This window comes from Notothenia coriiceps, unplaced genomic scaffold (assembly GCF_000735185.1).
Source record: "Notothenia coriiceps isolate Sejong01 unplaced genomic scaffold, NC01 NC01_scaffold00037250, whole genome shotgun sequence".
Taxonomy (NCBI): Eukaryota; Metazoa; Chordata; class Actinopteri; order Perciformes; family Nototheniidae; genus Notothenia; species Notothenia coriiceps.
Genome location: NW_011369951.1, coordinates 5,236,170 through 5,252,435, shown reverse-complemented (window position 1 = coordinate 5,252,435; position 16,266 = coordinate 5,236,170). Strand labels below are relative to the sequence as shown.

The 16,266-nt window shown below is 40.6% G+C and overlaps 1 protein-coding gene across 1 annotated transcript in view; it reads right to left on the bottom strand.

Moving 5' to 3' along the window:
• The window catches only part of LOC104966774 (beta-1,3-glucosyltransferase-like), a 265,583-nt gene that overhangs the window by 25,033 nt on the left and 224,284 nt on the right, over positions 1-16,266 (bottom strand). Inside the window, exon 3 of the mRNA XM_010796060.1 lies at positions 8,502-8,541. Coding sequence (XP_010794362.1) covers positions 8,502-8,541 — 40 coding nt within the window. The remainder of the gene's footprint in view (positions 1-8,501; positions 8,542-16,266) is intronic.

Genomic DNA, 16,266 nt, shown 5'->3' with positions numbered 1-16,266 from the left:
TGCTCAGATACCATCTTTGTCATTGACTCAGAGGCCTGTAGTTCCTCTTTATGTGAAATCCATTTACAGGGCAGCAGCAGTGTTACAGCTCAGTGAAGAATGACATTGGCTGCACAAACACGTCCACATAAACCCGGTGGCTCTCACGACCAGTACAATCAAAACTAGACCACAGGACCGGGGGGGAGGGAAAAAAAAGATCTGCCATTCTGTCTTTGGCTCTGTACAATCACATTTGACATCTCCTTAATCCGTTAGCTGTCCCTCAAACCAACCTGAAGTCTGCAGGAACTGGCTGGAATGAATGTGACAACAAAAAGGCTTTTCAAGAATTAAAAAAGCAGAGAGTTGGGAGCCAATATCAAGGTGTCAAATACAAAGAAAAGCAGAAGACATGTCAAAGATTTCCTGCTATGACAGGCAGCTCAGAAACTTCCCAATAACGAGATGTACTGGGATTTTACTTTCCTCTTCATTTAGGCTCAAACCAAAATAACAGGCTTTGTGCAAAACAGAACTTGCTTGACGTTTTAATTAGCTACTTAAGTATGTGTGCAGCATATAGTCAGAAAGGGTGTACCAATCATAAATTATGATCACCAGAATAACTTTTTCCCATAAAGCTTTGCAAAATGTGCTGATTAATGAAATGTAGTGTTTTAAAAAATAAATTGGTAACAGCCACTAGTGACAGGACTCTTATCTTCCCAGTGGAATATTGCACAGGCAACAAGAGGAAAAAGGGAAAGGGCGAGTGCTGACAATGTCTGGATTAGATGGATAGCCTCCTCCTCAATTACACTTTAACCTATTCCCCCCCTGGGTAAGCACATTAACAGCGGGTTCAGGGGTAGACACTATATCAGGGTACAGTATCTGTGTCACATCTTTTTTAATTAAGTGTTGGTGGGTGTGACTCCCCTTTGCTCCGCTGATAACAAAGGTCCCATTGATCCTGGAGCCCTGGAGAAGGGGGGGATTTACTTACTAAATCTCAGCATGTCCATCTCCCAACAGATCTAACCTCCAGCGGGAGCTAAGCTTACAGAGCGAACACCACCTCTAAATGTCCTTCTGCTGAGTTTGCTAAATGAATGGCTGTGTGTGTGCATGTTTTTTTTCACATAAAGCAGTGCATTTTAAAGCCTCAGGTGAGCTAGCAGCTTCCTGATACTGCACAGTACAGCAATATCGGCTGCATGAGACAAACAGCAGAAATCAGATAAGAAGGTTGCCGATTCCTCATTCTGCAGATAATGCGAACCCCTGATGTCAAAGCAGAGGTGAATCCGGGCCAGAAAACGAAAGTAATTAAGACTGAATTCACGTGCCTCATCTCCGCACTAATGGCTTTCGATTAATCATCAAACAACATGGAGAAAAGGAAAAGTCCCGTTATAACGCCCTTCTTCCTCCACCTCCATCATTCTGTGCCCTTCTCCTATCAGGTAAAAATCACCTCTCTGCAATACCTTGACACTCGCAGCAGCCAATGCAAGATTACAACGGTGAAATCGATATGTCTACCAGTATTTAATTATAGCACAATCTACGCCTTTGACGCCAAGGATTCCACCTTTTAAGTGGATGTGTGAGATGATCCACGGATGCCTCTGATCTGAAAGGAATATGAATAAGAAAACATCCAGAATGCTTGTAGCTTGCCCTTGCATTGCTAGGGTGTTATAAGAGGACGTTAAAGGGGCCCTATTAAGCTTTTTTGAACATCCCTTTTCTGTTGTGTGTTATATAGATTTTAGTCCTTTTTTTTACTTCCACGAGAAAGTTACTTCACTACGTAACACTTGTTCTTCTATTGGCTAGCGCCTAAGCATAACATAGCCGGCCAGCTAACCAATCAGAGCAGACTGGGCTCTGGTTTCAGACAGAAGATGAAAGGAGGTGCTGCAGCACAGGAAGTATGAGGAAAACAAAGCACTTTGTGAACATTAAAGTATGTAAACATGCCACAGTAGCGGCACAAAATACAATTATAAAACCTGAAAATGGTTATAATAACTTCTACTTAGAAGCTGACTGCGATATAGCTCCATTATATATGAGAGAAGCAAAACCGCCTACGGCTGATATCTTTAACACTTGGCAACTCACACCAAAAGAATCTAAATTGATAAATGTGTCTTGAAAAGTTTAGGAGAAGCCAAGTTGGTAAACATCCTAGAAAAAACTTTTTTTTTTTTTTAAATTACACAAAAATTACATTTGGGTTCAAATAAATTATCATTCTAAAAGGCATGGCACATATCCGCTCGTGTATCTGTAGACTCTTCCCTCTTCTTGTAAAGCCCTTTCAAACTTGAGACTTACAAAGCGCTATATAACTAAAGTTTTATTGTCTTTTATGTGGCAGTTACTAGTGTACAGTATTTGCATAGGATGTTGTCGGGTGTTTGTGGTCACTGCTATAGTTGTTGCTTGACACAATGTATATATTGTTTTTTCAGTTTTTAGAATTGTCACAGAGGGAATGATTTTAGTACCAGCAGTTTCAACTCTAGTATTAATAATAGTATTCCCAGGGGTGCTATTACGCAATCAATTCATCTGCTTAGTAGAAGGGCGAAGATGTGAAACAGCAACCTGGTGCAAAATATGGCAGAAAGCTTGTTTCTGGCAGTTAAGTGAAATACAAGGATGCCTCTTGGCTGAAAATAATATGCCTCGAATGAAATAGATTGAAGCTTGCTCCGGAGACGAAGCCAAAGCCCCGGTCACATTGGAACAGATGATTTTATTTTGCCAGGCTGATGGAACTAGAAAGCATGAGTCCAGTGTTCGTTTGCCTCCCCTCACTCATTCAGCATTCCACTGGGGCCACTTCACAGAAGAAGAAAAAAACGATCAGCCTTGAAATATATTGGATGAAATGAGACACAGGGGAATACTGCCTCTTTCTTTCTCTGATCTTATCCCCTTCTCAATGCCACCCTTTAAGGCCTCCCAAAAGCTGTGTGCAGGCTTGTCAGCACATACAGTAAGAGGAGATAGGATCAGACTGATTAAAGAATCAAGGACAATAAACTACAACGTGTTAGTATTTCCCGGTGTGTGCCAAATACAAGAGGGTGTAGTAAATATCCGCACTTGAAATGTAGATTGTGCGCTCTCGTTGTGGCCTGGCCCTGCAGTGTTGTCACCTCATTGACACAAATCAATAGTGACACTTCCTTAGAGCAGGATGGCAGACGTTGCCAAGTGGCAGAGGAGCTGAGAGCTCACTGACCTCCAGGCACTCCTGGAGCTCTGTCATCTCCATCAGTGTCACAGAGCAGGTGTGTGTAGTCACCAGAGCTGTTTCAGGTAAATTTCCTTCCAGCCTGGACTATCTGCATCCCCAGTTAAAGAAACAATTGTCCACCTAAGGAAACCAACAGAGAGCATGCAGATCACTAGTGTAAATTCAATGATAAACGCCTGCTTGAGTCGAGAGGGATACAATTCTGCAAGTGGAGCCATTAGGCTGTTGCGGTTACAATGAAACCGTCATGAAAGATCCTAAGCTCTTCATTGACAGCACATTTTTCAAAGATGACTGAGGATGTCAATAGCTCATTTCCATAGGCTGACTTTCTCATCCAGCAGCTGCTTGTGCTGCTGTAAAACCTGCTCCACTCCAATGACTCACATTATTGAACTCCCCGAGACAAAATGGCACAGAATCATCCTTCTACTAAAAACTCCATCCCTCTCCACCTCACGTCCAAAAACGGTGCATCCGAAAGACATTCCACACTGAAGAGAATTGGGTTGCAGTTTCCTGGCCAAACTAACCATGACCGTCACACCACCAGGATTTAATAGCCAATCCACAGACAGCAGGTGATATCCAATCTGGTAGCCCAAATTCAATATTGCAAACTTTTTAGTCTGTTGAGTTTGATTTAGCCGCATAAAAATAATTTACCCTCCCTATAGGCAATCATCTGGTGTGGCACAGGCCTATGTCTCATACAGCAAGTGAAACGATTTTCCATCAGCCCTCTTCTCATATTCATACAGACTTTTAATTGCCTCGCACACGATCAATAGAGAGCATGGTGTATTTAACTTTCAGCCTGCTGCTGAAAAGGTCAGAATCATAAATATCTCTTAGTAAGTAGAGAGGAAAATAGAAGGGGTGAGAAAGGAAGGAAGTGAAAGGAAGCAAACCAATCGAGTGATGGGGAGATGCACCACAATTGCAAAAAGAGGAAGGGAATAAATGTGTGAGAGAGAGATAAGGTATATATAAATATATATATATATATATAGATAGGGGAAAGCTATGAGAAGAAGTAGTGATGCAAAGACTCACAAAACAACCACACAGTAAATGCAACACGTCAAATGTTGGGAAAAAGGGTCTCCAATTTGTGTTAATTACTCTCATTAGAGTTCATAACCCTATGGACAAGTGTGCTGAAGACTAATGAGAGTTGAACTTAACCTTTAGACCTAATTTAGAATCAATAATTCAGGAAGCTAGGACAATTAAAGCTTAACAGATTCCAGGGTTTGCTTACAAAATCCATTCATTATTCATAATAGTATTATTTGACACCACTTGGAAATAGAGTTATTTACCTGGCTTCTGAAAGGCTGATTTCTGTTTTTGATGGATGAATCATTTCATAGCCCATACATCCATATATGCCAGCACTATTTGGAACCATTTTGAGAATGCAAGTGCGGTGTTCATTTAATGAGGAAAATATAGTTATTGGCTGTGTTTAGAATAGGAAATACAAACAAGCAGAAACAACGACATGCAGCCAGGCACAACATGAGGGGTTAAGAAGCAGCTAAAGAAAGGTTAATACACAGGGAGTGTGGGTTGGTATGCAGGAAGAGTTAGTTTAATATCTTGTGAACATTCTACCTTTTGAAGATGCAATGCGAAGCTGGCTCTGAGCCACTTCATGAATATAATGCCACCTCTGAAGGGACAGTAGCACTGCTTTCCTGGGCCAAATAATTGTTACAGTGACAATCTGATTTACATTCTGGCACAACCTCTCTGCTCTCAAGCAATTCCATTCATTGTTTGTGGCACAGAGTTTCCCTGTGTCCTCAACGACGCTGTTCTAAGAAAAATCCAACTTTAAAAATAAAAACTGCTAAGTCAGTGTTACTTGCGCCTGCTGTTTGCTGGAATATTTGTCTTCCTCCCACATATAAAGAACCAAAGCTACAGTCATTTTTTTCTCCAACAACACCCGCGTTGACAATTTGATTATGGTGCTATTCCCTTATAGTCAAAGAGGAATGGTTTATTTCCATATGTGCGACAAAGTCCAACAATCATTGAAGGAAACAAAGATGAATGACCAGGATAAACTGTAGAATCCGAAAAAAAGGTAGAAACCATTATAGAACTGAGCCAAGAATTGTAGTTTTAAGAACATAAGAGTAAATAATAACACACTGCTTCAGTTGCAGTTACTTGGCGAAAAATAAGTATGTCCATTCAAAATATGATTTCAACACGTTTGTATATGTTTCGTATATTTTGTACATGTTCCACAGTTAATCGTCTCCATAATATGGTTGAAGGAAAACACTGTGCATCAAAACCCAAGTGTGAAAAGTCTCTTTTAATGTACAGTAGGGCCTTGTCATTTCTTAGGTTTTAGTGGTAGTCAGTGTAAAATCCTTTAGGAACAAGTAGCAAGATAACATCTTGATTGAAAACACAAAAAAAAGATAGATAACTGCAATATAGCAGATGAAAACTTGTATATCTGCACTGATTAGAGTGAATGACTAAAATGAAGAAAATTCGGAGGAATACGATAAACCCCCCAATAAAAATAAAAAGGTATATTATGTAAAATCATAGTTAAGTAAGTAATACATTTTTGTTATGGTCTGGGGGAAAGCTAACTGGATTATAATCGAAACTGCCTATGTTAATGTAAAAATATGAATATCGGATGCAACATTTTATGAAATGATGACACCATAAACATTTAGATACATTTCCTATAGTCACGCTTTCACTCTGCAATCCGGTCCGCCCTGGGAACAATCTGCAGGGAAATAAACTCGATTTAAAGCGAAAACAAAGTGTGACAAGTGACAACCTTTGTGCAACAGGAAGAGGATAATGTGTTCCCCCAGCTATAGCAGTTACCAAAAGAATATCGTTTTTTGTAGTTTCCATCCTAACCATGGAGATCAATATAAAGTGTGTCCTATGTTGTTGGCAGTTACTCTGCACTGAGGAAAATGGAAAGTGATTGAGTTCTCTTTGTAACGGATGCATCAACAATAGTATGATTGGAAATGCCAGGTTGGGAAAACATGTCAGTTTCCACTTTAACAGCTTCTCTTGTACAAATACATGACTTCCCTGTACTCCACATGAATGAATGTGTACTCTAAAACAGGAGCAGTAAGTCAGAACACATTATCTGAAACTACCCTCTATCATTTTTAAGTTTAAAAGAAAAAGGTTCTTGAAATTCCACATCATTCATTTTCTGTGAATCTTCTACTGTGAAACTGCATATAAAACCTCCTTTGAACTATTGCACATTTTCTTCTTCAGACGACCGGTCTCAAAGTGAAGTGAATTAACTGAATTGATTGGGCTAGACAGCCAAAGGCCTTACACGATTTGGGATATGAGAAGACGAAGAAGAACTGGGATGCAACAGTAAACTGTGTTAAAAACAGACATTTGTTGCTTGTATTGTAGGAGATTGTGTTACAATCAGTAGGGGGTTAGGGCCCTGGGCACGGATAGAGAGCGTTTTAAGCAATCATATTTTAATCATGCCATTTTGAACAATTTATTTTCCTTGGGCATGTCTGTAGGTGAAGTTCTCCAAGGTTTTAGCTATTCATGTTGCTAATCTGTAACAATAGTCAAACCTCAAAAAATGTAAAACACTACATGCCACACAATACTGTATGCCTAGAGGACTTGCAATGATTTTTGTATGTGAATGTGTTATTTTAGATATGCATAGTGTACAACTGCATAATGCCCAATTTCATTAAATGAAACATCAATCCCTTTTAGATTTGGCACATTGTGTTTACTCCGAAGAAACATTGTTTTGTGATTACATGGAACATCTTCTAAAAGTCACCAGCTCCTTCAGAAAAAACAACCCGGGTATAACTTTGCTGTTCTCTGTATTTTAACACAATAGAAAGCCAAACTTTCCTTTATTCATCTCCTGAATGCCTGCCCACATATAATTTTCTCTGCAGGCGAGTGTAGCTTTTCTGCCGTGACAGAGGACAATGACTATAGTGGTGCCAGATAGTGAAGCTCCAATTTTTTTTCGAGATAGCTGTCTGTTTGTATTTTCTCTCTGTGCTGAGGTGCCAAATGAGAGCATTATGAAGTTGCTTTTGTGCGCCTTCACATCTGTGGTGACCCAGTTGAATGAACAGGCAGAGGTCCAGGAAGCTCCAAACTCCTCTGCAGCCTCCCAAAAATCACTGAGGGTGATTGTATGAGCTCCCTGTAGCATGAAAGGCATGCATGAGATCCTTTTTTTTGCTCTACTTATGAAATTCCTGGTTGCTGTCAGATCGATAAAGAGATGGGACTATATTTATGAAAAAGTCAGAGGAACTGTGGAGATTACATTTTCACGACAGGCATCAGACAAAAGCCCTTTTACCAACATATTCAAATGTCACCCTTTCCAACATTTTTCATTTCAAGATTCACTAGTTATGATTACATAGAGTGACAATGTTTTTCAATACTGTTCCTTTGAATGTCATCCAACATTCCTGTTTCTAATACAGACAGACTCAAATATCAAAACAAAGACCCAATGATGACCCAACTATTAAAGACAGAAGCAATATCTTTGATGTGAATACAAATGTTTATAGACATAATAATTGCTCTAGTCTCTGATAACATCTATTAAGCATATCATGATTTCACAGGGAGCATCTGTTTTTTATTTTATTTCTTAAGAATAAACATAGTTACATTTGTATATTCAGGAGGGAGATATTTGTCGCTTGTAAATGAAAAAAGGGGTGCGTTGAGAACTGCCTTTTTTCTCGTCCCTAGCATGGTGTCCTTGATAAAGTCTTTAATTTGTCCCTTCACAGCGCATATATTAGTTAGGACATTTCCACCAAAATTATTAGTTTATTAGAAAGTATACTGTAAAAATTATAGGTGTGATGAACCTTTCTCCAGTCATATACTTATTATTTTATTTATGTACTTTTTATAACGTGGCATATGTAGTTAGGCTACTTTTCATGACGCAACGGATATGCCCCCATGGACTCCTATCTGCAATTAAGTTATATGTAATGTGTCATTTTAAAAGTAGGGTCATTTAGAGCCATTCTCCTAAATGGAAATGCCTGAAGCGTTGTGCTTCAGTGAGTGTTTCATTGGCACCCGTGTGTACAGAATATTTACACTGAAATGACAAGCCATTTATTTTATGTTCTTTCATTGTTTTATTTTCCTACATTTTCGACTACTTCAATTGGATATGAATGAGACTTACCCAGTTGATTGTGGTGGATGACATGCATATCATCTTGGCTCTGAAAAGACAGAAATACTTTTTTCAATAATTACAGCAACAAAACTTTTCTTCAAACACATCTTCAAATAATGACCTATATACATCCACTTCTACGTTGAACAAAAGATGCAGAAAATGTCAAAACATGGCTTGTGTTAAGGAGCTCAGTTTCAGCTAAATACTCCATTTCGTCTTCCAAATCATTAATTAAGGCTTAGTAAATGAGGAAAGCCCTATGGGTTATTTGGAGAAATAATGGGTGATACCCCACGTCATTAGTCCTTCTTAATTGTGTGGGTTTTGTGCCTGCAGCATTTAAGCTCAGCGCATTCGGCTCAATTAAGGCACTCAACACTGTTCCACCTCCAGAGCTGTCGGGGTACGCTGCAGACCGTGGAGGGATGAGTAAATCAATCACAAGCCAAGCTAACTTGAAGGGTTGTCTTTTACCTCCATTTTTCAGAGGAAATATTTCAGTATTGGGAGAAGGCGAGAACGTGCAAGTTCTGGCTCTTTCAAGAACTCAAGAGCGGCAGAGTATTAATAGATAATGACAAACCCAGGCCTGATTTGATTTATGACTTCCTCTAGACTAACAATCATTTTACTGGCAAGCTGTTGCAGCCTTCAGAGAGCTTAACTAAGTCATAAATTCACTCTCGGTGGGTGTGGCGCAGTGGTTACAGAGAATCACTTTTGGTGGCTGTTGTGTGAAGAAGCCTATATGTAACGTACTATCTCAGCACATTTGGAAGGAGGGCAATTTTCATAATAGAAAAAGAAACCTATTAATTTAGTCGATTTCCTGCACATGAACAGTTTCATATGGCTGTCATGACCACATATCATTTATTTTTTGGAGGGGCATTTGTTTCCTTCACTGTCGTATCTTTCCTGTTATATGAATCAAATCCTGAATCAGGAGTCATGCAGGCACATTTTCTGATGAAAGAAATGACAGAAGGAAGTTCTCCATATGCACAGCGATGTGGCGTGCATATGTAAGGCTCTTTGCCTTTCCTGATTCTTCAGGTGATCAGAGTTAAAAAGGCAAATATATGCACAGGCAGGCAAGATCATATCAGGATGATTTAATTCAGTGGGTACAAGACATCAGCTTAATTGGACTCAGTAGCATTAGTCAAGCCTGCAAGGTTTCTGTCTCATCTTATCAAACACTACTCTGAAATCATTTCCTCAGCTGAAGAGAGAGGGCACCTCGAGGAAGGAATGCATCTCACATACCTGGAGAATCTGACTCGTTATCAGATAATAACTCTAATTGAAGCTTTGGTAAAGGCTAATACTCATAAAACAAAGTTGGTCGCTGTGACAGAAGACTGGCAGCTGCAAGGTTTTTCGCTCATTCTTCTCCGACAGAGAGGAGACAGAAAATCAGTGCAATGTAACTGTAGGAAGAAATAAATCAAGACCTTCGAGGGATGAATTAAGTGGTTGCTGAAACTTTACCAATATTATTGAGTTGTGTGTGTCTGTAATGCATACAAGTGAACTACATGACACTACTGTAGATAAGACCTAATGTTTTATGGCAGGTCTTAATCAAACTTCAATGAGAAATCTCTAAATCAATTTGTAATGTTGCTGCATATTTCAGAAGTTATTTTATAATGAGCTGTTGTAATATAGGCCTTGTATTGCCAGTATTACAAACAACTGTGTAGCGTTATGTTGTCTGTTTAGCCTTCAAGCTCATTAATGCATTACTATTCCTCCACTTCTCAGAGAATATGTTGTTATTTCTGTATCTAATATTTAGATTGAATGCCTATATATCAGGTTATGTTGTATTTATACTTGTTTTAATGCTTTCCTACCTTTTTCATTATGACTATTATAAAACTCCAATGCTCTGTAGGCAAAATTTAATTATCATGCAATTTATCCTGTATTTTTAAACGGAACTAAAACGATAAATCAATGTTTGTTTGTTTTATAATATACATAAATATACGATCAAATGTAATCAAGGTGAATGAACGTGTTTAAAAAATCATTCTTTTGATCTTTGAATCCTGTACGTTGATCACTCTTCAAAAGAAAATTGCAGCAGTTGAGTGACACCAGGGCTACAAATCTGTCTCTGGTAAATGATCTTATAATCTGCAGTAAAATGAACTCAGATCAAGTCAAACATCGTTTTTGCCATTACCGAGAAATGAATTATCCTCAGCTTACAGAGCTCAACACTTTCTGGCCTTGTATGCTTCTGCACGCAGGTAACGCTCTCCCTAATCCTATCTGACAGCAGGCTGTCAGCCATTTGCAGCAGAATCAGAAACCCATAGTTGTTTGAAAAGGAATTGCTATGAGTCTACACTGTCTATCCATCTGAAGGGGTTAGTTTCACCATGCCGTGAGCGCTTTTGGTGTGTGGCACCTCAGCACTGATGTAGACAGACAGAAATGTTGTGCCTCGTGTAGCTAAACCTCAGAACAGCAGCACTGCGGCTACGGTTTTCCCAAAAGAGGTGTAGAGCGAACTTCTTGAAACTATGCTTAATGTGATCGTTACGTTATCAAGGACATAAGCAAAGACAACCCTTTGAGCCCTGCCTTTGATTTGGCGGCTCTTCAAAGACTTACAAGGCAAAGCTCCTGCCCCCTGCGACAGCTCTCAATCCCGAGGGCTCAGACGCTCCACTGATGTGTGTGACCTGTCAGGTCGCGTTAGCTTTCTCTTCACTGATGGAAACAATGATTCAAGGTTGCAGGACTTTCTGAATTTTGACATATGAGAAAAATGTGCGATGTTACCAGACGCTGGCTGTCTAGAAGGACTTTGAGATCCTTGGGAACCGAGGAGGACACAGTTATTAATGGTGGCCCTTCTGTATTTAAATTAAGTGAGGATTCAAATGGTTTGTCGGTAAAGTGCAAATTGTCAGCTTAATTGAGAGGAGGCTTTCAGATACATTGAGGTGTTTAAGAATTAAAAGGCCTTTTGTATGCTTCCTTAATATCAGGGTGCCAGAAGAAGTGACGGATAAAAATGTTATTCATAAGTAATTCTATATTCACAAGTAAAAGCCCTCAATGTGTGATGGGTTAATGGCTTGAAATGTCTGCTGTCTTTGAACATTAGCAGGCATTTCTTCATATCCTCTTTCTGCATTTAGTTGACTTTAAATGGAAAATAGGAAAAAAACAATGTTGATAACAGTCATTCCAGAATCAGGCAGTTAGCATCCCTGAAAAGAGAACCTAATAGGGAGCCATTCACTGGATAGTTACATACATGACATCATGTTAGAGGATCAAGGTTGAAGCTGCATGTCTCAGATAAAAAGTCAGAACCCTAACTAGTTGGTGATCTACGAAGTAGACATATAAGGAAAATTGATAGACGAGAGCATTTTTCTTTTTAAGTTAAACCCAGTGCACTGTATATAAAAGTATATTTACTAGAAGTCTACACTTCCCAAAATAGACAGAAGATAAATACTACAAAGTGCATGTGTTAATTGTGGACAGGCTTTTTATATAACCCGTAAACCCACATGTAGTAAATGATGCATTCCTTTGCTTTAACATCAATGCTCACCGAGGCCCACTACTAGTTGGCAGACTTGCAGAGGATTGCAGGTTAGTGCAGAAACTGTAAACACACTGTGAAACATTCTTTCTCTAATGCTTGAAAAGGCAAAAAAAAAGACTTTATTTTCTAAACTCTTTAAACGCTGAATTCTACTCTTATAAAATAAACTATGCACACTGCTCTGGCATGTGCCCGAAAAGCAGCAATAAATATGTCGTCAAACAGCAATAAAGTTGCCAACTTGGCAACACTGAAAAAGCATAGTAATTATATGTAACTTTAAAGAGCATCTTGCAGGTTGTTTTTTTCTTCTACATTTATGCTTAAACTTGCTTGAAAATTACAATTAAAAAGTGAATGTAGGATTTGATATGTTTTACGAGACATAAGGGCAGGAATTCAGAGGGAAAGGAGCAATTTTGAGCTCTGCTCTTAAAAACAGCTTTTTTTTAAGGTCATACGTCACACGCGTCATATTACATAACAAAGGGTAAACATCTCCGCTCTCTGACCGNTTGTTTGTATACTTGTTCGGGCAAAGGAAACTTTGTGGCTTCTCTGTAACTTTTTTTTCGCCGTTCTTTTTCTTTGAGGATTTAATTCTAGCGGAGCTAACCCAGAAGTGTTTTAAGAGCACCAGCGTGACGCATCTGAACGAATCAGTTGTTGAAAGACACTCAGCCAATGAGATTTAGTTTCTTGTTAGACCCTTTGTGCTTTCACGATGTTGCTGATACAAAGGAGAATGACCATATTGGATCGATTAGATTGTGCAGGAGAGACACAGCTTCTAGACGAATATCTCGTGACATGGTGCACACAGCGGTCGGTCTATTTGTTACGTTAGAAAGCTACTTTGGTGGCGTAATTAGGGAGGAAATCTGCGACGCAAATAGACAAACTATAGTCAAATAAAACGTTAGAATGGTAGGGGTATGTGTAGCGGTTTCTCGCGTTCCAGAGGAGCGGCTGAGAATAGAAACAGTGGTTATACGAATCAAAATAGCGCCGGAAATCTCAAAATTGGACCATTGCTTGAAAACGCATGTTTGCCTGCGTGTCTCCCTTAAGGTCAGGAATAATGAGATCCTCAACTCGCCCCTCTCGCACCTCCACACACGAGCCCCCCCCCATATTCAAATCCCAACTTAACCCCTGTTGTTATGAACCTTTTTCGTACTCTATATCCCCAAAAAGGGGGCGGCTCCTTCCCACCTCTTATTGTCTTACTTCGGCTGTGAGTGTCGTGTGTGTGCTCAGGAGGAGGTCTCTGAGTCGTCGCTGTATCGTGCCAACCCGAAGCCTGATCCGTCCTCGCGAGTCAGATCTGCGGGAGAGACGAGGCCTCCACACTGCCGAACGCAGGTCGAGTGTCTGGACGCACTGGGTGCTCACAGGGGAGGGGTGGGGGCAGGAGCTCAAAAAGCCGTTTAGACAGAGTGAATACGTGAAGTACACGATAGCTTACAGAGGGAGTGGCTGTATTGAGAAGACCAATGTGGAGTTTGGAATATTGCCCTTGTGAGTTAAATCTATTTAGTATACTTCAACAATGGGGAACTCGGATGATAGTAGAAATGGCCATGACATGCCCTTAAGAGCTTCAGTGGTCTGGGGAGTCTCAGGTGGTTCTGGAGATGGCATCACAGGGCTGTAGAGCAGGCGGCACGGAAAGCTCGATCCCGCATTGGTGCAGGTTGGTCGGCTGGGGGCTGAGCATGGGTGAGCTGGGTTTATTTGGAACGAGGTGTGCGTGTGGAGGGTTGTGACGGGGTGGTGGTGCGGAGTAGAGTTCTTTGAGGGTAGAGGCAGCGATGTCCATGATGCACTGATGGGGATAGCGATCTTGTATTAAGATCCTGAAGAGACAGGAAGCCAGTGAGGGAATAAGAGATACTGGGTGAAGTGATTTGTGGTTTGGTCTTTCTCATGCCATCAGGATCCTAGCAGCACTGGTTCTGTATTGTGGATGGAGGCTTCTGAAGGCTCTACGCTAGGGAGTCCCGATGGAGGAGAGCGTTGCAAAGTCAAGCCTTGAGGAAACAAAGGCGATGACCAGTGTTCAGTATCTGAAAGGAGACAGAGTTTTGCAATGTCCTGACGGTGGTAGAAGGACGCGTTTGCACAGTGTTTGATGGGGTGTCAAAGTCATGATGTTGGTCAAATCTTCACACCCAGGTTGGTAACTTGCTGTGGAGAGGGTGTATGTTTAGCCGGAAAAGCGTGATCTGGGTATGGGGAGAGACTAGACCTGGTTTGGTGTGCAAACTAAAAATAGCCTCATGTTTGGAGCTGGCAGGAAGTTTTGTGCAGCCAAGCGCCTTTATCTCTCAAGCAGGTGTAAAGGATGTTGATGGCAACGGTGGATGATGATGGTGCGTTAGGATGCATGTGGATAGGGTACTGTCTTTATATATAGCTGCGTGTCATCAGCGTAGCATGGAATGACTATTCCGATGCTGGCTGATGACACGGCCAAGGGCAGAGTGTACAGGCGTGCGAGGCTGACCCTGACGGGGGGACCACACGGGGTGACAGGTGTGTCTGGGACCTCGCACCTCCCAAGGACACGTATGCTCTGTGTCTTCCAGACAGGTAGGGCTGCCCTGTACCAGCTCGAGGCCGAGTCAGATCCAATGGTTTCATTGTGCCACTTACTGTCTCCTCCATGGATTTCCTGTATGTGTTTTTATCATGTTTGTTGCCTATAGTGTTTTGTTTTTTTTAACAAATGTACGGTTATCCTTGGTGTCATGACAAGGCACCAAAAAACTTTAAATGTATTATTATGTTGGTGAAGAAATTTGGCCCAGAGGAGTGTGAATTACGTCACGCCAACCCTCCGCGTCTCGCAGAAGGTGTAATGTACACAGCCACACAAGCGTAATTACAGTTCTCGACGGTAAATAAAATGGGACGTAAGGCCCACGCTAGTGTCGGGCTACCAGGAAACGCTCTTCACATAAACATGTCCAGATTAAACCATGTTTCTTCACATACAGTGCAGATCCTCCTTCCTTTCTTCCTTAACGCTCAGAATAATGTCGCGTCCGCCGCTGGAAACGTCGTGAAGCCGGGGCGAGAGCCGTGTTGTTATCCGGGATGAGCGGGGGCAACCACATTCTCAAGTAAAACAGCATGATGCTGCACTTACGGTATCCACTGCGTCTTCGTTCACGCATCTCCGAGCTCTTGCATCTTATGTACCAAAGCCTCACGTTCCCCATTATAATATGACGGTACGAGGGTTGCATCTCCTCTTCTTCTTCGTCTTCCGCTTGGCTCCAGCCCTGCAGCCCCGCATTAGCCTCCAAAGCTCCTCCGGGATGTCATGCTGCTCACGGGAGTAAACAATGCCGTCCCTCCTCTTAGAATGGCTCTCCGTCACAAAAAAGTAACAGAAGAAGGACCGGCAAACTTTAGAAACAAAACGTGGCCAAAGTTTGTTACAAGACAAAATAAATATTCAAAGAAAAAAGTACAACTAAGAGAATTAAAGTAGTAAAAAAAGACAAAATCAATAAGACACAGGGAGCTGCTGCAACAGGCAGCCACCTAGCACAGCGCCAACAGTGTAGTACTACTACTGCAGTTTATTTACACCTAATTTATATTAAAATGTCTAATAGATCTATTTCAGAAACTTGTACACATAATCATTTTCTTGAGTCAAAACATTATGAGGATCTGCGAACCTCTGCCATGTATTTCATAATTCATTAAATTCATTTATCTTCAATTCTGGTCCACTTAAAGAAAAATGTAAACCTCTTTAGCAGTGTGTGGAACCGCGGGTGTCTGGACATTTAACAATCACTCCTTCCTTTATCAAGGATTTAAAAACAGAAGTAATTTAATCACTGTTTTGTAGTCATTATGGCAGGTATGTTTTTAATAAATAACATCTCTAAATTTCAGGTCATCATTAATTAACCTGTTAAGCCCCAAGCTTGTTTTTCAGGTCTCAGGCTCGAAAATGACATTCCCAGAACAAATGACAATAACTATACTTCTAAAAGGGGTAAATTAATAATCTTTTTTCTCAATAAGCAATAATAAACCTGTGAGTCGATGTAGAAAAGTCAGCAATGAATATAGATTTCATCTTAAGTAAATCAGATTTGAACAGTAAAGAATGTAAATTATAGTGTCCGTCAAAATAAACGATAGTGAAAACAACCCTTG